The sequence below is a fragment of the Antechinus flavipes genome, chromosome 5 (genome assembly GCF_016432865.1).
Source record: "Antechinus flavipes isolate AdamAnt ecotype Samford, QLD, Australia chromosome 5, AdamAnt_v2, whole genome shotgun sequence".
NCBI lineage: Eukaryota > Metazoa > Chordata > Mammalia > Dasyuromorphia > Dasyuridae > Antechinus > Antechinus flavipes.
The window spans coordinates 50764692-50790344 of record NC_067402.1 but is presented as its reverse complement, the minus strand read 5'-3'; the positions used below and the strand labels follow the sequence as shown (position 1 = coordinate 50790344).

At 35.8% G+C, this 25653-nt stretch overlaps 1 protein-coding gene across 4 annotated transcripts in view; it reads left to right on the top strand.

The window, feature by feature from the left end:
- The first annotated feature begins 7076 nt into the window (after nt 1-7076).
- Nucleotides 7077-25653, top strand: part of CROT (carnitine O-octanoyltransferase) — a 34498-nt gene continuing 15921 nt past the window's right edge. Inside the window, exons 1-7 of one of the 4 annotated variants that reach the window (XM_052000153.1) lie at nt 7103-7296; nt 10169-10258; nt 19755-19889; nt 20988-21112; nt 23674-23855; nt 24006-24130; nt 25518-25626. In XM_052000153.1, coding sequence (XP_051856113.1) covers nt 19775-19889; nt 20988-21112; nt 23674-23855; nt 24006-24130; nt 25518-25626 — 656 coding nt within the window. In that variant the 5' untranslated portion in view covers nt 7103-7296; nt 10169-10258; nt 19755-19774. Of the gene's footprint in view, nt 7297-10168; nt 10259-19754; nt 19890-20987; nt 21113-23673; nt 23856-24005; nt 24131-25517; nt 25627-25653 lie in introns of all 4 variants that reach the window. The other 3 variants (XM_052000155.1, XM_052000156.1, XM_052000154.1) reach the window with 3 other exon arrangements.

Genomic DNA, 25653 nt, shown 5'->3' with positions numbered 1-25653 from the left:
TCTGGAATCGTGGGACAGCCATCTCATATGGATGTCTGTTGCTTGTGTCCTACTAGATGATCCTTGATATCTCTGATCTGCTATTCACTCAGATTAGAGGCTTTCTTCAGATGATCCAAGAGTACATACCCATAACTTTGACAGCTGAGGAAATAGTCAGAAGGACCTGACAGAAGCCCTTAGAAGATATATAGGTTGACAATTGTGGTAAAAATTCTTGTTCTAGTCTTTGGATCTAAGTTTCTAATCAACACAACACAGGTCCATGGTTAAGGATCTTTAATTTAAACAGCACGTAACAATAGTCCAGTTTTTTAGTCATGAAGGGCTAGTCTCAGACAATGTAATAAAGTTTTCTCATAATTCCCATAATTGCATAATTATATTAAGTCAGGTACAGATCAAATTACTTAGAAGTCTCACAATGGACTAGTTCTAAGAAGGGAGATTTATATGTTACCAAGGTAACCAAGAAAACAAACATAATTAAAATCAACTGTCCTTGTATGTTCAGTTGTCTCCCATTTTCAACATCCATTTAACCAATGTATGAATGAAAGTAAGAAAAGTATAGATGGGGGGGAAATAGAATGATGGGAAATATAGAGTTAGTAATCTTAACTGTGAATGTGAATGGGATGAACTCTTGTATAAAATGGAAATGGATAGCAGAATGGATTAAAAGCCAAAATCCTACAATATGTTGTTTACAAGAAACACATTTAAAGCAGAGAGATACATATAGAGTAAAGGTAAAAGACTGGACAGAATCTATTATGCTTCAGCTAAAGTAAAAACAGAGGGATAGTAATCCTGATCTCAGACTAAACAAAAGCAAAAACAGATCTAATTAAAAGAGATAAGGAAGGAACCTATATTTGGCTCAAGGATACAATAGATAATGAAGTAAAATAAATACTAAACATATATGTACTAAGCGGTACAGCATCTAAATTTTCAAATGAGAAGTTAAATGAGTTGCAAAAAGAAATAAACAGTAAAACTATACTAGTCAGGGAATCTCAATTTCCTTCTCTCAGAAGTTGATAAATCAGGGGCCTCTAGGTGGCACAGTGGATAGAGCACCAGCCCTGAAGTCAGGAGGAGCCGAGTTCAAATCTGATTTCAGACACTTCCTACAAGTGACCTTGGACAAGTCACTTAATCCCAATTGCCTGGGGTGAGGATGGGGGTGGGGGTGGGGATGGAGATGGGGATGGGGGTGAGGGTAGGGGTGGGGAGAAACTTGATGAATCTGATCACAAAATAAATAAGTAGGGAGGTGAATAAAATTTTAGAAAAGTTAGGTAAAGACCTTTGGGAAAAATTGAATGAGGATAGAAATGAATATACCTTTTCTCAGCAATATATGTAGCCAACATAAAAAAAGACCAAATCTCACAATCAAATGCAGAAAGGCAGAAATGCATCCTTTTCAGATTATTATGCAATAAAAATGGCTTGTAATAAAGAAATATGGACCAAAATTAATCATAAACTAAATAATCTAATCCTAAAGAATAAGTGGGTCAAACAACAAATCATAGAAATAATTAATAATTTCATCCAAGAGAATGACAACAATAAGGCAACTTACTAAAACTTATGGGATGTAGCCAAAGCAATTCTTAGAGGAAAATTTATATCTTTAACTGCTTACATGAATAAAATAGAGAAAGAGGAGATTAATGAATTGGGCATGCAACTAAAAACATTAAAACAAAAAATTTAAAAACCCTAAATAAATTTCAAATTAGAAATTTTGAAAATTAAAGGAAAGATTAATAAATCTGAAACAAAGAAAACTATTGAACTAATAAACAAAACTAAGAGTTAATTTTATGGGAAAAATCCAACAAAATAGATAAATCTTGGGTTAATATGATTAGAAAAAAGAAAGAAGAAAATGAAATTACCAGTATCAAAAATCAAAAAAAGTAAACTTACCACTAATGAAGAGGAAATAAAAGCAATAATTAGGAGCTATTTTGCCCAATTGTTTACCAATAAATCTAACAATATGTGAAATGGATGAATATTTACAAAGATATAGATTGCCCAGATTGTATATATTGTATAGATTGTAAGTGCTTACAAAACACTTTTCACATAAATAAAGTCAGATCTAAACAAATGGAAAAATATCAATTGCTCATGGATAGACAAGCTAATATAATAAAAATAACAATTCTGTCTAAATTGGTCTACTTGTTCAGTACCATATCAATCAAACTGCCAAAAATTATTTTATAGAACTAGAAAAAATAATAACAAAATTCATCTGGAGGAACAAAAGCTCAAGCATTAATTAATGAAAAATGCAAAGGATGATAGCTTAGCAGTACCAAACCTAAAAGAATGTTATAAAATAACAGTCATCAAAACCATTTAGCACTGGCTAAGAAATAGAGTGGATGAGTGGAATTAGATACACACAATACAATAATCAAGGCCTATAGTCATCTAGTATTTGATAAACCCCCAAACTCCAGGTACTCCATAAGAATTCACTATTTTGACAAAAATTGCTGAAAAGTGGAAAATAATATATAAGAAACTCAGTATAGACCTACATCTCACAAAATAGGGGCAAAATGGACATGATTTGGGCATAAAGGATGATACCATAACAAATTAGGAGAGCAAGGGATAATTTACCTACAGATCTTTGGAGAAGGGAAAAATTTATGACCAAAGAAAAACTAGAGAACATATGAAAAGCAAAATGGGCAACTTTGATTACATTAAATTAAAAAGGTTTTGCACCAACAAAATCAAGAAAAACCAAGATTAAAAAAGAAGTACAAAGCTGGGGGAAAATCTTTGCAGCTAGTGTTTCTGGTAAAGGTCTCGTTTTAAAAAATATATATAAAGTACTGAGTCAAATTTATAAGAATATAAATCATTCCCCAGTTTGTTAAATGGTCAAAGGATATGAACAGAAATTTTTCAGATGAAGAAATTAAAGCTATAAAAAAATGCTTGAACTTACATGGACTGATACTAAATGAAGTGAGTAGAACCAGGAAATACAATACACAGCAATAGCAAGATTACATTATGGTGGACATGGTTCTTTTCAAATGTGAGGTGATTCAAGCCAAGTTCAATGATCTTCTGATGAAAAGAACTTTTTACACTAAGAAAAAGGGCTATGGGGACTGAGTATGGATCACGACATAGTATTTTCATTTTTTTATTGTTGTTTGCTTGCATTTTGTTTTCTTTCTCATTTTTTTTCCTTTTTGATTTGATTTTTTCTTGTGTAGCATGATAATTGTGGGAATATGTACAGAAGAATTGATTATGTTTAATATAAATTGAATGTCTTGCCATCTAGGGAAGGGGGTGGAGGTAACAGAGAAAAAATTTTTGGAACACAAGGTTTTGCAAGGGTAAATGTTGAAAATTATCTCTGCATATGTTATGAAAACAAAAAGCTTTAATGAAAATGCTCTAAATCATTATTTATTAGAGAAATGCAAATTAAAACAACTTTAAAGTACCACTTCACACTTTTCAGATTGTCTAAGATGACTGGAAAAGATGATAAATGTTGGAGGAGATGTGAGAAAACTAGGACACTAATGCATTGTTGGTAGAACTGTGAAATTATTCTAGTAAGCAATTTGAAACTATGCCCAAAGAATATAAAACTCTGCCTACTCTCTGATTCATCAGTATTACTACTAGATCTGTATCCCAAAGGATACAGATAAAAGAGAAAAAAGGACCCACATGTGCAAAAATGTTTGTAGTAACCCTTTTTGTAGTGACAAGATACTGGAAATTGAGTGAATGCTTATAAATTGGAGAATGGCTGAATAAGTTATGGTATATGGAAATATAATGGGATATTATTGTTCTATGAGAAATGATTAGCAGACTGGTTTCAGAAAAGCCTGGAAAGACATAAACTAATACAAAATGAAGTGAGGAGAACCAAGAGAACATTGTTTACAGTAACAGTAAGATTATGTGATGATCAACTATTACAGACTTAGCTCTTTTCAGTAATGCAGTGATCCAAGTCAATTCCAATAGACTTGAAATGGAAAATGCTACCTGCATCCAGAACTATGGAGACTGAACATCAATTGAAGCATAGTATTTTCACTTTTTTGTTGTTTACTTTTTCTTTCTCATGGTTTTTTCCTTCTTCATCTGATTTGTCTTGTAGCAACATGAGAAATATGAAATGTGTTTAGAAGAATTATATGTGTTTAAGTTATATCAGATTACTTACTGTTTTACAGAGGGTGAGGTGGGAGAAGGAGGAAGAAAAAATTTGAAACACAAAATCTTAAAGAAATTAATGTTGAAAATTATCTTTACTTATATTTGGGAAAACATACTATTGAGGAAAAAAGAGAGAATGAGATTCTCACCATTTATATATGAGGCAACAAAAAGGATGGACATCCTTACCAGGGTAACCTGAGAAAAACTGAGTCACTGGAGAAGCCCTGGAGTTTTTCTTACAAAGAATGGTAAGCTTTACCAGGTTGTTAGTTGAAGGATTAGAACAGGGACAAGGACAGAGAACTCACCAAATGAGTCAGGGATTAGAATCCAGAAAAATACATCTCTGGTGAGACTGGTGTGTTTCCATTGGTGCCAGAGAGTTCAGTGGCTCAGTTCTGTGTTCAGTCTCTCTTCTGATATCAACTGGACTGACGTGGCCTCTAATCTGTAGATTTCCAGAATTGAACAGAGCAGGGAGAATCAGGAATCAAATACAAGTTTAATTTCAAAGTGAGGGAAATGGTTTTCAAACTAAGAGGGAAATTAGACAACATGATTAGTGGACCCCTAAGACCCACTTTGTTGTAAATGAACCTTTATAGTTCTGGAAAACAGGGTATCTACTACAATAGTATCTTGACATTATCAGTGAAGAACAGTGAGAAGGCCAGTTCAGCAGAACCATAGTGTGGGGAGAGTAATAAAGTGGGCTTGGATATCTCATTTACAAAATAAAGTAGTTGGATTAATTGTTCTCCAGGCTCCCTTCTGACCCTGATATTCTAGGAATCCTTCAGTTTAGAGACTTGTAAACAGTAGGGAATCTATAATATCAGTGTGAAAGGGACTTTACTCATTGCTCTTTGCCTCACTCCAGTAGACTTTACCCTTCCCTTCTACTCCCCCACAAGCTCAGAACATGGTAAATTAGTCCTGAGAGAAATGTCAGTCAATAGATAATGCCCTGATGTGACAAAAAACAAGCAACAACAAAAAGCCAATGTTGAGACAAAGACACATAGGAGGGTAGTGAGGAATTGGGAGAGAACCAGAGCTTATATTGGTCCTTTATATGTTGGAAGGGACTCAAGTAATTATCAAGTCCAATACCTTCATTATACAGGTAGAAAAACTGAACTATCATGAGGCAATGTAGCACAGGATCTTTTGACTATCCACTATGTATAGAATTGGACAGAATTGTGGAGCCAAAGAATGAGGGGAGCTAGAAGAAACCTGAGAGATCAATTTATGTCCATTACTTATTGCCTATATAGCTGTGGACATCACTCTACTACTCTGGGCCCAAATTTCTTAATCTGTAAAATGAGAGCTTTAGAATAGATGATTCTAGGATCCTTTCCCTTTTCTCCTCTCACATAGGTTACTACTCTAGTTCAGGCCTTTATTGTGTCTTTTTTTTTTTTCTAGCTTATTTTTTTTCTGGTTATACATGTATTCACTTTTTTTAAAAACCTTGTAACTTTAGCTTTCAAAATTTCCTCCCTGTTTGTATCTATATCCCTCTCAAACCAATCCTCCAAATGGCTATCACAATAATCTCTCTATAATACAGGTTTTCCTTGCTCAAGAAGTTTCAGTGGTTTCCTATTCCCCCAGAATAAGAGCATGGGTACAAAGATTTAGAACTGGATAATATATCACAGGATATCTATATGAACTCATTTTAGAGATGAGGAAACTGAGAGTTAGAGAAGTTATATGACTAGCTAGCATTGGAGATTTAAACTCAGGCCCTCTTAATTGTCATGTTGAATTGACATTGAAAGTTCTACCATTTGGTTCCAGCCCATTTCCTGTTCATAGTACTTCCTATCCTACATTCTATGTTCCCAACAAACTAATCTACTTTTTATGTTCAAAACTGAACATCCCCTCTTTCACCTATATCTGGTTGCAGGAAGATTCTACGTCCTCATTTCAGATTTTTGAACTTTCTTTGAGGCTCAGCTCAGGTTATACCTCTAATGGGAAGCCTTTCCTGATCCCCCTATTCCTTAGTAATCTCTCTCTCCTTAAAAGACCTCATAATTACTTTTCTGTTTATTTATTGATGGCAGGGCAGTTGGCTGTTTTTGTCTTTGCACCCAGGGCTTAACATAGTGTCTGAAACAAATGTTTAATAGAATTTAGAAACTTTAATTCAACTTCCACATTTTAGAGATGAAGATGCTGAGTTAAATTTTAAAGGTTAAATGATGTTCTACTGTCATACAACTTTAATAAATGTCTAAAGCAGGATTCGAATCCAACCTTTTTTGGCTTTAAATTCAGTGATGGACTAAATGCTGGTCAATGATTTAGAGAACCATCAGAAGAACCCAAAAGATGAGTAGAATGTCCATTCCAGGTCTATGCTAAATTCTGACAGCTACCTTGGACAAGTTCCCCTCAGTTTCCCCGTCTGTGCCATAGAGGGTTGGGCTTGCTGGCCTCTGAGGTTCCTCATCCTGCGACTTAATGCAACCCCGCCATAACACAGTCTGGGAAACTGAGGCTCAGGTAAGTGCATGAGAGAAGCTGATGTCTGCTTGGATGTGCCTACCTGAGCCGCTCCTTCCTTGGGACTAATTAAGAAGGCTGTCAAGATGCTAAGGGCACTTTGGAGTAGAGACAAGGACCCCTTCCTGCCTGAGGATCTCCTGGATACACCCCGGAGGTTCCCGGCTCCCACCAGCCACTGGCCTTGGTTCAAGCTGGGAGCAGGGAGGAGAGGGACCTGGAGCAAGAAGCAGGACCTGGCTGGCAGTGACGTCATGACTATGCCACGCCCACAACCCTGCCTCCGGGGCGGGACCCTCGCGGCTTTCCGTCCGCCCCCTGGGCAGTGGCTTAGTCTGGCCGCCAGGGAATGAAAAGGTCTTCAGGCTCCGAGCGGAGCGCACCGAGGGGCCTGAGGAGGTGAGGAGCGGGGCCGGAAGGCCCCAACCCAGGCCCGAGTCCGTGCCTCACAGACCCGCGAAGCCCCCGGGCCCGGAGACGTGCGAGCCCCGCTGCCGCGTTTCCTTCCTCCGCCCCGATCCTTCCCTGGTGAGAGGGGGGCGGGGAGGCTGAGCTCGAGGCGGGCTGGGCTCGCTAGTATCTGGCCTCCGCGGGCTCCGGCTCCGCAGGATCCGGGCTTCGCACTTCGGGCTCGGTCTGCGTGCGTCTCTCCAGGCAGTGCCCCCCTTTCTTGATCCCTAAGTGCGTGTCTTCCCCCCTTCTCCCTCCTCAAGTCCTTGTCTTTCTGTCCCCCTTAGTGCTTGTCTGTATGTCCAGCTCTGACTTTCCCCCGGAATACTGGTCTGCCCCACTTTCTCCCTCCCTAGCTGCATATCTGTCTTTCTGTCCCCCTTAGTGCTTGTCTGCTCAGCTCTGACTGTGCCCCGGAATGCTAGTCTGCACTCCTCTCCCCTTCTTCCCTTAGTGGTTGTCTGTCTGCTCAGCTCTGACTGTGCCCCGGAATGCTAGTTTGCACCCCTCTCCCCTTCTTCCCTTAGTGCTTGATTGTTTGTCCCCCTTAGTGATCGTCCAGCTGACTGTGCCCCGGAATGCTAGTTCGCACCCCTCTCCCCTTCTTCCCTTAGTGCTTGTCTGTCTGCCCAGCTGTGACTGTCCCCGGAATGCTAGTTCGCACCCCTCTCCCCTTCTTCCCTTAGTGCTTGTCTGTCTGCCCAGCTGTGACTGTCCCCGGAATGCTAGTTCGCACCCCTCTCCCCTTCTTCCCCTAGTGGTTGTCTGTCTGCTCAGCTCTGACTGTGCCCCGGAATGCTAGTTTGCACCCCTCTCCCCTTCTTCCCTTAGTGCTTGATTGTTTGTCCCCCTTAGTGCTTGTCTGCTCAGCTCTGACTGTGCCCCGGAATGCTAGTTCGCACCCCTCTCCCCTTCTTCCCCTAGTGCTTGTCTGTCTGCCCAGCTGTGACTGTCCCCGGAATGCTAGTTCGCACCCCTCTCCCCTTCTTCCCTTAGTGCTTGTCTGTCTGCCCAGCTGTGACTGTCCCCGGAATGCTAGTTCGCACCCCTCTCCCCTTCTTCCCTTAGTGCTTGTCTGTCTGCCCAGCTCTGACTGTGCCCCGGAATGCTAGTTCGCACCCCTCTCCCCTTCTTCCCTTAGTGCTTGTCTGTCTGCCCAGCTCTGACTGTGCCCCGGAATGCTAGTCTGCACTCCTCTCCCCTTCTTCCCTTAGTGGTTGTCTGTCTGCTCAGCTCTGACTGTGCCCCGGAATGCTAGTTTGCACCCCTCTCCCCTTCTTCCCTTAGTGCTTGATTGTTTGTCCCCCTTAGTGATCGTCCAGCTGACTGTGCCCCGGAATGCTAGTTCGCACCCCTCTCCCCTTCTTCCCTTAGTGCTTGTCTGTCTGCCCAGCTGTGACTGTCCCCGGAATGCTAGTTCGCACCCCTCTCCCCTTCTTCCCTTAGTGCTTGTCTGTCTGCCCAGCTGTGACTGTCCCCGGAATGCTAGTTCGCACCCCTCTCCCCTTCTTCCCTTAGTGCTTGTCTGTCTGCCCAGCTCTGACTGTGCCCCGGAATGCTAGTTCGCACCCCTCTCCCCTTCTTCCCTTAGTGCTTGTCTGTCTGCCCAGCTCTGACTGTGCCCCGGAATGCTAGTCTGCACTCCTCTCCCCCTTCTTCCCTTAGTGCTTGTCTGTCTGCTCAGCTCTGACTGTGCCCCGGAATGCTAGTCTGCACTCCTCTCCCCCTTCTTCCCTTAGTGCTTGTCTGTCTGCCCAGCTGTGACTGTCCCCGGAATGCCAGTCTGTCCCTCTATCCCCCTTCTTCCCTTATCACTTGTCTCTGTCTCCCTTAATGCTCGTCTGTCTGCTCAGCTCTGCGTGTCCCCCAGGATACTGGTGCGCCTGCGCATCAGTGTTCGCTAAGTGCTTGCCTGCCTATCTTTCCCTTTGAGGGCGGGTCGGCTCTTCTCTTAAGTTAAGTGGTGGAGTTCTAGCACTCCAGAGAGTGGGAGCTCTACCCAATGGATGGGTAGAACGCAGGGTTCAGACTTGGGAAGGCTTCTCTTTCTGAGTTCCAGTCTGGTCTCAGACACTAACTAGTTGACCCTGGGCAAGTCAATTAACCCTGTTTGCCTCAGTTTACTCATCTGTAAAATGAGCTGGAGAAGGAAATAGCAAACCACTCCAGTGTCTCTGCCAAGAAGACCTCAAATGAGGTCACAGGGGTCTGGCAGGATTGGAAAAAGCTTTCCAACAGCTGTCTTCTCTTGTTTTTAAAATACTTGTCTATCTCTCCTCTTGAGTACTTGCCTATTCTTGGGTACCCTTTCTCTTCCCCCTTCTCTTCTGTTTCTCACTTTCTCTGAGTGTGAGAATGGATTTCTCTAGCTGTCTGAATTTGTGTTTTCTTGCACCTCTTTTCCTGACTTTCTGCTGACCAGAGCCCCCTGAGTGGAATCTTGGGAAGAAGAACCATCAGATTTATATTCACCCAAGACATAACTTGGTAGCTGATTGCTGTGGAATGAGTTGCTTTTCTTTGAGTTGAAATAGGGAATATATAGGTTATCTTCAGTCCTTTTATCTCATACCCTTCCAAGGCTATTCTGAGAAGATCATGTATTCTGCTCTTTTCCAAGTTTCTTAAGCTTGTCTATTTTATGGCTGAGGGAGAGAGATTTCCTGAAACCTAAAAGCCATTTTTGGGAAACTGAAACCTGACAGCTTCTTTTCTCTTTTGGGATCTGAAGAAGGGAGAGAGACACATCAGAAATCCCCTGGGAAAGAAGCTATCCACTTTTTTTTTTTTTAGTTTTAATCAGGAAGGTAACTTAATGCCGGTTTGTTTTTTAGCTAGTGGATACTTCATATGTTCTGATGTTTTTTCAAGTTATTTTGCCAGTTGGAACACAGTCACAAATCTCTGCTTCTCAATGTTTATTGATTTTGCTTCTTTTTTATTTCTACAGTTTCTACTCTATTACAAGCCTTTGACACCTGAATTACTGCAACAGACTCCTTTGTGGTTATATAGCCCTTCTACTTGGCATACCTTGTAGGTATGAGGAACACATTTTTAGAATAAAGACAGGAAGCACGGATGGACAGATGATATTTCTTTTGACAAATCTAATTAAGCCTGCACTTTCCTTTCTTGAAAATATAATATTCTCAGGACAAACAATTGCTGTATTTAGCTTTTTTTTTTTTTTTTACCATTTGTACCACCCAGAATTACTTTCTTTTATAATCTCTGCCAAGTCACTACTTCTGTGAAGCCTGCCCTAATTAACCTAGTCCCACTGTGACAATTTCTTTACTCTGAAGCACCTTCAAATATTTCTTTTTTGGTCTTCTTTCTGGATATTCCCAATGACTTTAAACTTACCTGAAGTGATTATCAATATTTATTTTAAAGTTGTTACCATTTGCCTAGGACTTTGTTAGGTACAGTGAAATTTGTTTTATCTGTAAGAATTTTAGATGGCTCTAATTGTAAAAAAAAAAAAAATGGTTTTTATTCTTTTTTCTCTGTAATTTTCATATAATTTTTCCCATTCTGCCCTCTGAAGCTATATGGAACTAAATTTATCTTCTCATTAATTTCCTCCCTAAAAATCCCACCTTTTTATAACTTCCCTGTTTCTGTGGATGGCACCACCATTTTTCTAGTCACCTAGGTTTCCAGCGAGGAATTATCTTTAACTCTTTACTCTTACTGATTTCCTTCCTCCTACATAGTTCCTTGTATTATCAGTGCTTTCTCCACATTGATCATACCTGTTCCCTTCTGTTTACCATAACCAGCTGAATTAAAGGCCCTCATCATCTCCCGCCTGCACTGTTGCAATAGCATCCTACTTTGCTTCTCCAGCCACTCTTCTGCCACTGTAGACCCTTTTCCAAGATATATGTTATTAGTTCATTGTACCCATATCCTCACCACTTTGTCCTCTGGATATGTTATTTGTCAGTGTCCCCCTTTTAATGTAATTCCAAAACTGAATGCAATACTTCAGATATGATTTTGACTGGTATAGAGAACATACTATTGAGACTACTGTCTTCCCTATTCTGAACATTACAATTCTATTAATAAAACCCCAACATTTTAGTAGGTTTTTTTTCTCCCCAGAAATATCACCCTTTTGACTCATATTAAGCTTTCATCCAGATAAATACTTGTCTTTTTATTCCTACTGCAATTAAGCTAGATATTCTTCATTATTTATGAATTTAAATTTTTTAAAGCCTGAAGTCAAGGTTTTCCATTTATTATTTAATTTAATCTTGTTTGACACAATCATAGAAAACTGTTAGATAATATTAGCATCTTGATTTTGTTACCCTGTATACCCTTCCAGATTTATATCATCAGCAAATTGGCTAAATTTTTTTTTTTCTTTAATATCCTTATTCAAGTCATGAGTGAAAAGGTTGGTCAGGATAGGGATGGACAGAGTTCCGGCATAATGCCACAGTGCTCCATCCAAATCACATGTGTCCATTAATCTATATTCTCGACTTATTAACTATTTATGAATCTACTGAACAGTAATGTGAAGCAGCTTACATTTATGCATCTTATTCACAGGGTATCATGAAAGACTTTGTTAAATACTTGATTGTTGCTGGTTCCTAGTAATTTAAACATTTTTATTGATTTATTTCATTTTGACATTACCTTCATTTCCCAACACATATCCTTCTTCCTTCCCCATTTAGAGAACTATCCATTAAATCAGAACTTAAAAAAGAAAGAGAAAAAGAAGCATTTCAATAAAATTAGTCAATGCATTAGTCAAGTCTAAAGATATATACAGTGAAACACATGCATAGGGTTCCACCTCTTCAAAAAGGAAGAGGGGGAAATTGTTTCTTATGGTTCTTTTTTAAGTCAAATAGTCAAATATATGCTAAGTATAACACTACTTATATAATATTAGCATATACTAAGTATATGTTTCTAGTATAAAGACTTAAGTTTGATTAAAAAGAACCATAACTACAAATCTCTTCTCCTTCCTTTTTTTTTTTAAATAGAGGTGGAACCCTGTGTTTATTTCTATGTGTGTATCTATGTCATCAGAATTCATTCATAACAACTAGTTTTGCTGAAATGCTTCTTTTTTCCACTTATAAAACCTTTGGTTTTGATTTGATTTTGATTTTTGTTATTGTTCTTTCTGTTTCCTTTACTGTATTTATTATGCATATTGTTTTCCTGATTGTGTTTCCTTTACTTTGCACTAGTTCATATAAGTCTTTCCATGCCTCATTGTTTCTCAAGGCTCAATACTATTTTGTCACTTTTATGTAACACAGTTTGTTTAGTCATTCCTCAAATGATTGGAATTTATTTTATTTCTAGTTCTTTACTATTAGAGAAGGTACCACTTTCTCTTCCAAGTGTTCATAAATCATCTAAATAATTTGTAATAGAATTTTACTAAGAATCTGTGTCAAGCTTGACAGATTCTCAAGCTTATTGGTCTATAGTTTCCAGACACTACTTTTCCTCCAGTTTGAAAATCACATTTGCAACTCACTAGTTTTCTGATGCCTTTTGTGTTCTTAGTGAGCTTTGTTTTTCATTCCATTCCTTAAAAACGAATTTGAATACCATTTTCTCCATGATGTTTTCTCTGAGCTCCCCTCCCCAATTGATAATGATCATCCTCCCCTCAAATTTCCAATAGTACTTTGCATCTCTTCTGTATTATAATTACTTGTGTGTGTATCTTAGGTTCTCCCTCAAAAAATAAATATCATAAATACATGAAATTTGCCCCCCCCACTCTAATCATATATTTCCAACTGTGTATAAGTGAGCCCACTTGATTTTTCCTGCCATGAATTCAAATTCAGTGAAACCACCATTATCTGTCTTCCTCTCACCCACCCCAATGCCCAGTCAAAACTATTGTTTTTTTTCTCTTACATGTCATGATTCCTCTATGTTTCCAAGTTAGAAATCAAATAGTTATACTTAAATATTCTCTTTTATCTACTATACAATACTACATATAGCACTGGTGTTATATACAGAACTGTGGGGGAGAAAACAAAGTAGAAATAAGGTACTACTCTGGTTTCAAGGAACTTATTATCCTCATAAGGAGATACGATTCCAAGATAGTTATTACATATGTTATTATAAACTAAATTCATTAATTATAAATAAGGCGCCAATGTGGTTGGTCAGGAGTGATTGTTAACCAGGGAAAATAAAGAAGACTAATACCTAATTTACCAAGTTGCCAGAAAAATTTGTAAACTTTAAAACACTCTAAAAATATGAGTTGTTGTTATTGTTACTACCACTACCACCACTACCACCACCACTATAATTACTCCTATAATGGCTTCCTGGAAGAAGTTGGAATTTAAAAGATGGTGGTAAAGAGATATAGGTGAAGAGTGTTGAAGATACATTGAAGTAGAGGGAACAAAAAGTGACAGTATGGGAGTTTAGAACATATTTGTGGGATGGTAGTCCAGTTTGGTTTCATGGAAGAGAATAACCTGGGTTTAGACTTTAAAGGTAGAATAGACAAAGTTGATGACAGATCTTGAACTCCAGCTAGAGGAATTCGAATTTTAAGCAGTTCTATTTTTAGGAATTAAAGATTCTCAAGCAGAGAAGTACCATGGTCAGAACTGGGTGCAGAAAGAAAATTTTGGCAGTGGAATACAACTGGATTAAAAGAGAGGAAAAATGAAGGAGGAAAGACCTGTTAAGCTGTTGTTATGGTCAATGCAGTTGATAATGAAGTGGCACCAGAAATGATGGTGCTGATGAAAGATGTAAGAGATTATAGAGATGTGCAGAAGAGAGGACAATCAGAAATAAATCTTAAGATGGCTGACTTGAGAGCCTAAGTACATAATAATACTATATAGTGAAATCAAAATGAGGAGCAAGCTTATTTTTTAACAATATTATTTTAATTGCATTATTGTTCATAAAAGATGTATTTAATATTTCTAATTTTCTTTATTTGTGACATTTTAATGCTCTAATACATGATCATTTTCTGTTAAGATACTATGCAAAGCTGAGAAAAAAATTTTTTGATAACTATTTAATATTCTCCAGAGGTCTGCCTTATACAACTTTCTTAAAATTCTAGTCAGGTCCTTTTTTTCCCTTTCCTTTTAATTTTTGTTTAGATTTATAAAGGTATAAGAAGAATAAACAAATCTCTGCTAATACTTTTATTTTTTATTTCTAATTTAAATTTTCTTTCAAGAATTTGGATTGCTAGGTAGTGCAGTGATTAGAGCACCAGCCCTGAAGTCAGGAGGACCCGAGTTCAAATCTGGCCCCAGACACTTAATAATACTTCCTAGCTGTGTGACCCTGGGCAAGTCACTTAACCCCGATTGCCTCAGGGAAAAATTTTAGATGCTATTATATTTGGGACCTGTGTTTAGAACTGATATTAATTTTGTTGTTTATTCTACTATTTAACAAATTATAGTTTCCCTCTTTAACTCTTTTAATTACATTTATTATCACTATTTTTTCTGACATTATGGATATTTTCCTTGCTTTTTACTTCATCTAAAGTATAATAGATTCTTCTCCAATCTGTTATTTTAATTTTGTGCATCTTTGTATTTCCTATGTTTCTTGTAAACAATATATTGTTTGAGTCTGGTTACCCTTTTTCATTTTATAGGTGAGTTCATTCCATTCATGGTCAAAATTAAGGTTGTTAATTGTGTGTTTCCCTCCAACTTTTTCTCTTAAACTCTTTTTTTCCCTTTGCTTCTTCTTTCTTTTCTAAGAATTTGTTTTGCTTCTGACTAATCTTTCCTTTAGTTGCTCTCTCTTGTATTCTCTTTTCCATTTTTTAAAAACTTTCTCTATTTGATGAAATGGATTTCTCTACTCATCTGTGTCATTTCCTCTTTTCCCAGTTCGGAACACAGTGAAGTTAAACTATCATCTGTAAAAACTCTTTCTGTGAACCACTTTATAATTTTTTGAGGCATCTAATGGGCACTACAATTATGTGAATTAATTTTCAATATTCTTTCTTTCTCTCCCCTCTTCCCCCTCAGCAGTATTCTCCTCTTGTGTTCTCTTTTCATTCTTCCTTTAAGGTCATGATTTTTTTTTTTTCTGAGATAAATGGGGTTAAGTGACTTGCCCAGAGTCACATAGCTAGGAAGTGTTAAGTGTCTGAGGCTAGATTTGAACTCAGGTCCTCCTGACTTCAGGGCTGGTGCTCTATCTACTGCGACACCTAGCTGCCCCATATAATGTCTTTAAAATGATGAAAACAGATGCCTATTGTTCAAAAACCTGTAAATGGGTACCGTGAATTCATTTGTACTATTGATATGTCAGTGATAATCTTTAAGTAGTACTTGTTGATTTATTCTTAAACAACTCGTTTGTTGCCAATCTGACAGTAGTGACATAGTTTCCCACACTCCAATCAGGCCTGGCTAGATAAGCAATAAAGCAATGGGGGAGTTATCTCTCCATTAGATGGACTTTGTTAGAAATTGACTAACATTTGATGATCACCTAATTTAACTTTAGATCCGGAACTTAAGGCAGTATGACAGAAAAAGAAGAAAGTGTTGTTTTTTTTTTTTTTTCTTATGGAGATTAGTCTGGAGAGAAAAATGTATGCATGTGAAACACAAGTGACAAGCCTGGTTCTTTGCCCTCTGGGACATATCTGATGTTGAACAAGGCTCACTGTTGCAGATACCTACATTTTTTTTTGAGGGATTTTTCTTATCTCCAAGGCTTGCTGAAGCCTACTCATAGTGAAGAGTTCTGCTTAAGGATTTCATTCATTGGATTGTCCAATTGTTATTTCTCTGTATCAAAGAAAGAAAGTTAGGTGAATATTTTGCTGATTTAGGGATAATCAGTACTTAAACTGTAAAGATTAGCAGAGCCTTTGTGTTGAGGAGGTAAGTATCTGGGAGATGAAGTGGCTGGAATTCTGGACTTCGAAAGAGATACATTTGAAGTCTCAGATGCTTTTTAGCAGTGTAACTCTTTGGATTAGTTTCCCCAGCTGTAAAATGGAGCCAATAATATGTACCTTCCTTCTAGGGTTGTTGTGTGGATCAAATGAGACAATAAGTATTTAGCACAGTACTCTGGCTTAAATAGTAATTATATAATAAAATAGTAATAATAAAGGTAGGCACTTAAGAAGTGTTTGTTTATTTCTTTTCTTCCTTTGAAATGCTAAAAGAAACCAGAGCATTAGAACCTAATAAAAATAAAGCAATGAGCCTAATGAACATTAGAAATTCTGTTTAAAATTGGGGACTTATCTAGACGTTAAGGCTTTGATATTAGAATCTAATGAGTATGTCCACAAGATAGATGAGAGAGTAAGTTTGACTGAGCAAAATAAGAAGAGCATTTCTTATCTTTCAATTTTGATTGACTTGGTAACAAGGTCACTGTGGTGGTAACATAGAGGAGATTTCATCATTAAGGAAAGAGTAAGCTTTTTTTTTAAAGAATCAAAAACAATATGAAAAATTCTAGCCATTAAAAAAAGAATAGCAAAAACTTCAAAATCACAATGAAAACAAACAGGATTTATGATAGAAATAGTTCAATTTTTTAAAAATTCAGTTTTTTATAAATGAGATAAGTACAGTTATCAGCTTGTGACCTACCTCCACTTCTATTTCAGAGGTGTTCTCCACGATCACATAGCATGAACAGGAAGTAAGTAAGTGATCTCTAGTTCTGAATGTATATTTCAAGGAGGGAGGAGTTCTAATCCAGTCAGACCTGGCTTCCAAGAAGAGATGAGGAAAATTTGCTGACAAACATATTAGAAATAGCCTTTCAGGTCCTGTTACCATGTTGCCATCTCTTTTTTTCCTTCTTTCCTTCTTTCTTTTCTTTTCTTTCTTTCTTTTCTTTTCTTTTCTTTTCTTTTTTTTCTTTCTTTCTTTCTTTCTTTCTTTCTTTCTTTCTTTCTTTCTTTCTCTCTTTTTTTCTCTTTCTTTCTCTTTCTTTCTCTCTTTTTCTCTTTCTTTCTCTCTTTTTCTCTTTCTTTCTCTTTCTTTCTTTTCTTTCTCTTTCTTTCCCCCCCCCCTCTCTCTCTTTCTCTCTCTCTCTCTCTCTTTCTCTCTCTCTCTCTCTATCCTGGCTTCAATAGTGCCAAAATATAACATCATAATTTTAGGGAGTTTACTTTTTTTACTTATAATTAAAAATAGACATTGACTATAAAATACAGTTAATATTTTCTGATTCTTCCATTTTATGTTTGTTTTCCCCTGGGAATAGAAGATATAGATATGTGTGTGTATGTGTATATGTATAAATACACACACACACACACACACACACACACACACACACACACATATATATTCATGTAGTCTCTTACCTTGATTAAAATAGAGAATGATGAAAGGAAAGTATGATGAAAAGCAGGAGGTAGCCTTTCTAAATCTATTTTCTTCCAAGTCTTCAAAAAAAATTAGATTTTACTAAAATGTTTTTTTTAAAATCCCTTCCCAATGATGCTATTTTGTAATTAAGACTAATCTTGATGTCTTTTATACATACCATACTCATCCTTTCCCTCCAATTGGAATGTTAATCCCTGCTCTGCTTTTCAAATCCTCATTTTAGAATGTCCAGTTCAGTGAGTCTCACTTCCAAGAAGTCATTCCTCAAATTAACATTTATCTTTTCTTTCTCAAGATTTTTTATAATACTTAGAGTAAGAATAAGAAAAGTTCACAATTTCACCTAATCCAGGAATTATTTTCCTGGAGCTCATGAACTTTTATTTTTAATATTTGATAACTATTTAAACATAATTAGTTTTCTTTGTAATGCTAAGCATTTTATTTTATACATTTAAAAGTATTATTTTGAGTAGAGTTCCTTAGCCTTAGCAGATTGCCAAAGGGATCTATGATACAGAAAAGGTTAAGAATCCTTGATTTAGTCCAACCTTCTCATTTTAGAGATAAAACCTCACTGAACTTTAATTAAAGACACTTGTCCAAGGTTACATAGATAGTAAGCCAAATACTTGGTATTTTAGCCTAGGCCATCTGATTTCAATTTCAATGACTTTTTGATTTGTATTGTCTTTTATCTTCTTAATTTTTCTATCTCTGTTAATCCTACCTCTGTAGCTAGGTCTCCTCATCTTTAATTTTCAATCAAATTTACCCTCCTCTCAATCTGCCATTCTATAGCTGCTTTCTTTCTCAGTTAAACTCCTAGAAAAAGTCCTCTGGACTTTCTTCACTCACTTAATGCCCCACAATTGGCATCAATACATACAATGGCACATAGTAGTCACTATATAAATTCTTATTTCTTTTCCTTGCCCTTTGATACATAATTGAATTAGTTATTTCAAGGTTACTGGAGATTGCTTAACTGCAAAATTCTGTGGCCTTTTTGCAGTCCTCATCTTCTGTGACCTCTTTAGATATTTTAGATCATTTTTCTCCTTGCTATTTTCTCTTCCCTTGCTCTAGGACTGTTTTTCCCTAGGTATCCTCTACCTCTTTTACTACTCCTTTTTAGTTTTTATTTTTAGGTTATCATCCATTCTTTGGCTTTTGGTAGTCTCCCAGAAGACATATACTCTTTTTTTTTTTTTTTTTTTGCTAAGGTAATTGGGGTTAAGTGACTTGCTGAACACAGCTAGGAAGTGTTAAGTGTCTGAGGTCTGATTTGAACTCAAATCCTTCTGACTTAAGGGCTGGTGCTCTATCCACTGCCCCACTAGCTGCCCTGACATATACTCTTCTGATGCTATCATCTGCTCCCACTGGTAATTGAATGAATGATTGATTCTCATCTTGAGGCAGATATGTCCCAAATCTACATAACCAGTCCTCAACTTGTTCCTGAATTTATCTTGGCATCAAAAGTTCTTCAGAATCTGGATTCAGTCTACATTACCTGATTTATTTCACATCACTCACATTTATTTACTTTATATTCTAATTAAATTAATCTAATAGCTCTTCCCCAAAGAGCATTGCATTTCCAGTCTTCTTGTATTCACACAGGCCATTCTTTATATCTAGAAAATATTCCCTCCTTACTTCCCTTCTCCTTCCTGCTTCTCCCCAATTCTACCTTAACCTCTGTCAACTAAGCTTAAGGGCTACCTTCTATGGATAGTCTTGTATGATCTTCCTGTTTTTGAGTATTCTTTACTTACTGAGAAACCTTTATTTATTTAGTTGTGTGTATCTTATATTTCCCCTCCTCAGCAGAATAAAAAATATTCAATGAGGGCAGGGACTAATTTGTGGAGAGTTTGGTGTTTTTGTTTGTTTGTTTGTTTGATTGGTTTTTGGTCTTTGTATCTTCAGCTTAAGACATATTTGCTGAATTGTACTATGTTGTAAACTTCTTTCATAATAGAACTATTTGCTATACTTATTTTATATTTCAAATAATGCTTTATATCTATATTAGTCCTGGGCAAATAGTAAATACTGGTTAATTGCTTGAACCCAATGATTTTTAAAAAGCAATTTATAATCAGGGACTGATTTTTTGTTTGTTTACAGTTTTTACTGTTTCTAGAATCATGGAAAACCAGTTGGCTAAGTCCACTGAAGAACGAACATTTCAGTATCAGGATTCTCTTCCTGCATTGCCGGTTCCTTCTCTTGATGAGTCACTGAAGAAGTACCTTGAAGCAGGTCTAGATTTTCTGATATTTTTGTATATGTTAAATGGCATTTGATTTCAAATAAGGAAAAATACTGAAAAGAAAAAATAGTTGAGTTGAGTTGAGTTTCTTGGTCATCTAATTCAGCCCCAAGGCATTTAAAAAATAGAACAAGATATTGATAAAAAAAAATCTCCTTTAAAAATTTTCTTTCCTATTTCCTGCTTTTTCTCACTTCTTTTCTAATCCTTATCATTCTCTTCCCTGTGTTTATCTACATTTGCTCTGACTTGGCAATCATTTTTTTTTCTTATTTCCTGTAATCCAATTATTTTAATAAGATTTTGTAAAAAAAAAAAACAAACAAAAAAAAAAAACAGGAAACAACAAAAAGATTTTGTAAATTTGAAAATGATTTCCATCATTGCAAATAATCACTTTGTGGCAAAAATATTGAGTTGATTACATTCCCACTTTCCTCAGTTACTGAATGTTGATGTTATTTAATTTCTAATTACTCTCTGTGAGTTTTTTTGGTGTATACCACCACAACGTGACTTAATCTTGTTAATCACTTTGTTATTCTTACAAGATACACTGTAAAATATTTAATCTATTTTGTGGCATCTCTAATATTAAGTTTTCTAATATTCCTTCAATTAATTGACACCAATACTTGAGTGTCCCTCATCTAGGACTTCAAACGACTGACTTTATTGATTATGAGTAAATAGGATTCCTTTAACTATTTGATTAAAATCCAGAAGACAGTACATTTTCTAACTTCTTAGTTTACTATTATTATTGAATGATTCCCCCCAAAAAAACCCAAAAAAACCAACATGAAATCTAAGAGCATTTTTAGGAAATGGTAGACAAAATTGCATTGTGCCAATGAGTGTTTCTTTTTGTGGAATATTTCTATTGCTATTTACTTGTAAACTCCATTATCCTTATTCTTTAAGTTGTTAGATTGTTGACATGATTAATACGTTGTTTTACATATATGAATACAAAAGCATGCATAGTTAATATAGACTGAGGTAGCTTGTGATAATACTTTATAATTTATATAATATAATTTATAATTTATAATTCATACTTTTTTAAATTACATTTTTCCTCATAGTGAAGCCATTTGCCAATGAAGAAGAATATAAACAAACAGAAGAAATAGTTCAAAAATTTCAAAATGGAATTGGAGAAAAGTTGCACCAGAAATTACTTGAAAGAGCAAAAGGAAAAAGAAATTGGGTACTTTTATGTTTTACAAATACAGTTAACCAAATTGAGGATGTTAATGTAATATAAAGTATAGTCCAAACATATATACAATGTGTATGGCATATATAATTTAAATATATTGTAACCTTTATTTGTTGCTTACAGTTTAAGAGTTTATTGTTTTAGTAGGTAACAAGTCAGCTATTGCTTATAAAGTCTTTTGGGGCTATTAGCTTCATTATTATAATTAAATATTTGAGAATATGTTCTCTCCAACAAATACTATTTATTTGATGTCTCAAGCTCTGCATGCTTGAAATTTAGAATCATAAGATTTGGAATTGCAGTGCTCCTCAAAAGTCACTCAGTACCACCTCCTTCATTTTACAGATGAAGACTTTGAGGTCCAGAGAGGTTAAATCATTGTCCCACGGTTCTATAGGTAGTAACATTTGGGACTTCTGACTCTGGGTACAAGGCTTTTCTCCTTTCTTTACATTTCCTGTGGGTATTGGACATACTGTAGAGCACATGAGACCATTATGCCAATAAAGGAATGGACTAGAAAATGTTGATACAATATATGCACATAATATATTTACAATGTATGTACAGTATAAATACAACATATTTACAATATAAAACTTTATATAATATAAATTCACAGTAATGGTATTTTAGTGTTGGTGATAAAAGGAAGTTGGGGAAAGGTAGCCTGGTAAGTAAGGGCATCTCAGGTTAGAGGAGAGGTCCTGTTGGGACATCAGTCTTTTAAAAACTAGAATATGAACTTCCATGGTAAAAAGAGTCAGTTGAATTGATATATATGTCAGTAATTCACTATCTAGGAACTTTTTGAAATGTCTTTCACTAGCAATTGTCATTTGAACAGAAGTCTTAGAGCTTTACAATTCCCATGTTCTCTGCTTTTTGTTTTCAGCTTTGTGTAATTTAAGTAGGGCAAAGTTAGGGACTAGTTGTGACTTGCAGCCTTAGTCTCATTTATCTCAGTTTGAATACCTCATTCTGGCTTAATCATACTAAGTTCCTCCAAAAAAAAAAAAAAACCCAACCAAAAAAACCTCGGGGTGATTTTATTTGATCTGCTTGTTTGTGCAAGAAAACCCATCAGTTGCATTTGTTAAAAGATTGACCCACCCAGATCTCGCATTGGTTGATGTAAAGCAATACCTATGGAAATTTTCACTTAGTTTCAAGTGAACTGAAATGATTTAAATTTTTGTTTAAAATTTTTATGTATTATTTTTTCTAATGGCATATAATAAAATTTTTCAACATTTGTTTTTAAAAATTTTGAGTTCTCAATTTTCTTCTTTCCTCTATCCCTTCTCTCCTTCTTTGTGGAGGCAATCAATTTGATGTAGATTATACTTGCTGTATGTGTGCCATCAAGCAAAATATATTTCCACATTAGCCATGTTACAAAAGAAAATACACCAAAAAAATCCCCTCAAATCCAAAACAATAAAAATAAAGTAAAAAAAAAAGTATGCTTGAATCTGCATTCAGATTTCATCAGTTTTTCCTCTGGAGATAGATCATGTTTTTCATCTTAAATCTTTTGGGATTGTCTTGGAAAATTGTATTGTTGAGAATAGCTAAGTCATATCAAAATGATTTAAATATCAGTGAGAGTAGAATACCCTTTTAATTTTTTTATTTTAATAGTATTTTATTTTTTCCAAATACATACAAAGATAGTTTTCAGCATTCACCTTTACAAAACCTTGTTTCAAATTTTTTTCTCTCCTCCCCCATCTCTCTCCCAAGAGAGCAAGCAATTCTATATAAGTTAAACATGTACAATTCTTCTAAACATGTCCATATTTGTCATGCTGCGCCAAAAAAAAAAATCAGATCAAAAGAGAAAAATTAGAAAAGAAAAGAAGAAAACAAAACAAGTGAAAAGAATACCCTTTGATTTTTTTTAAATTTAATTTACAGGGCTAACGTTGGAATCATCTTAACTTATTAACAGATCAACTTTTAAAAGTAGCTTTTAATGTCTACTATATACATGACCCTAATGACTCAGGAATTATATAATACAGAAAATACTCTACCTCCTGATCAAAATAAGGACATCTAAGATTTCAATATATTGGTGTTTCTAAAATAGACTTTGCAGTGATTCTTTACATTTCACTATTGTGTTCAGGATGCTATCGTGACATTGGTTGGCAACTTCCTTAGTGAACAATTTAGTTATTTTTATAATTTGAAGTTTTTTCAAAATAGAAAAGAAGCCCTAAGAGCATTCGATCTGAGCCTGAAATTGGTTTAACTTTAAAAGGAATATAGTATAATTGAATGAAACTAGCTTCAGAGTAGCAAGTCTGCATTCAAATCTCACCTCTGAAAGTTACAACTTAATGACTTTCAAAAAGTCACTTAACTTCCCTGGGGACCTCTACTTCCTTCTCTATAAAATAAGACTTTGGAAGAGATGACCTCTAACAAACTTTTTAGCTCTAGTTGGTCCTGGGATCTTTAAGTGTTAAATAGTAATTAAAAATAAAATATTTCAGTAATCCACCTATTTCTGAAGTTCTGTTCTTGATCACTTTCAGCTGGAGGAGTGGTGGTTGAATGTTGCTTACTTGGATGTCCGTGTACCTTCACAACTGAATGTCAACTTTGGAGGCCCTGCAGCTCACAGTGAACATTACTGGCCTCCAAAAGAAGGCACGCAACTAGAAAGAGGATCTATAACTCTTTGGCATAATTTGAACTATTGGCAGCTACTAAAAATGTAAGCTAGGGACTCATAAGGATATCATTGAAGATTTACTTGACGACTTAATGTACCCATGAAATTTAACTTAGTCATATGAATGTAGATATTGAATTTATAGGAGTTGACTTTTTAGTGTAGCTTTTTGATCAATCTTATTTTTCATAGGGAAAAAGTACCTGTTCATAAAATTGGAAATATGCCTTTAGACATGAATCAATTCCGAATGCTGTTTTCTACTTGCAAGGTACCAGGAATTGCTAGAGATTCAATCAACAATTACTTTAGAACTGGTAAGTAAGAAAGGGGTACTTTGGGTTTTGTTTGTTTATAAAGACAGTAGGCTTTATGCAGTCAAGGAAATATAATGATTTGCACTGACATGAAACGCTAAAGTTTTCAAAATGCTTTATACACATTACCCAAAGAACAACTTCTTTCATCTTCTAATTAAGAATGCTCAAATAAAGAAGTAGTTATTAAATTTACATTTGTAACATAGGTATAAATGCCTCCCAATATTTATGATTGTGTGTGTATGTGCATGTGCATGTATATGAAAGATAATGAGATGTGTATAGAAATCTCTTTAATAGCTATCTTTTCTTTCTTGCCAATAATAAAGTAAGATAGACTTTAAAATTTTCAATCCCCTAACTTAAACTTCATAATGGCTAACAGCATAAAGAACATTCTTTATCCTCCTCAATTTTATATTCATTTTCTTGCACTTCTGAAGTACAGAGAAAAGCTTCATTTAAAAGATAAAGTTTCTTTTTAATTTAATAGTATTAAGACTAATCAGCTAGATGCAAAATAAGGGACAAAATTCTTAGCCCACTAGTTAGTTTTTAGCAAGGCAGAATCAAATAAATGAACAAATAAGAAGAGAGGATTCTTTTCTTTGGTGTCTCCTTCCAGGACTACCTTAAATTCCAGCTCAGTTGATTCTATTTTCCTTCCTTTTTTTAAATTTTATTTTGTTTTCTTTCCTTTTCTGCATTATCTTGTATAGATCCATGCCTCAAATTATTTTTTGGATGTAAATTTGGTGGAGGGATTAAGGAATTTGAAAGTCCAGTGGATAGAATGTAAGAATAGGGACTAGAGGACTTTAGCTTTCAGGGACTAAGTTCTGAGTGTGGTTTTGTGCTCATAAATCATGTAATCACCCAGTCCTTTGAAATCATAAAAAAATCTGGAGAAAGAAGAGGTGCTTCTTTTCATAAGGTTAGAAATTAGACCTACTTATTTCCCTTTCAGTGGCTTGAAGCATATTTCCTTTTTTCTCTTTTTTCTCCTTCTCCCAAAGAGTGTATACATCAGAACCACAGAAATTGAAATGAAAGACTGGTTTAGATTGGACCAATTCATGATAAGTTGAAGCTTGTGATCTTCCAATTTAGACCTGATATCGCAATTTAGGCTTTGTCATTCTACTATATACTATACCTGTGCCACAGGCAATATCAAAGATGAGGTAAAATTGCAGGGTTCATCCCTGGTCTTTTCCACACCATCTTCCTTTCTTATTGACTATTTCTGTGTTAACTTGTTAATGTGTTTTTATTTAGGCTACATTTTCAAATATGATGGATACATTGTCATATAAATGGATAGCTAATATACTCCTTTAACTTTTAAAGGATTTAGTCCTATGTTTTCTGCTCCTTATTCCAGAGAGTGAAGGACACACCCCAAGTCACATAGCAGTGCTGTGTCGAGGTCGAGTTTTTGTCTTTGATGTCATGCATGAAGGTTGTATGATGACCCCGCCAGAGCTGCTCAGGTTTTCAAATTACTTTGCATTCCTTGA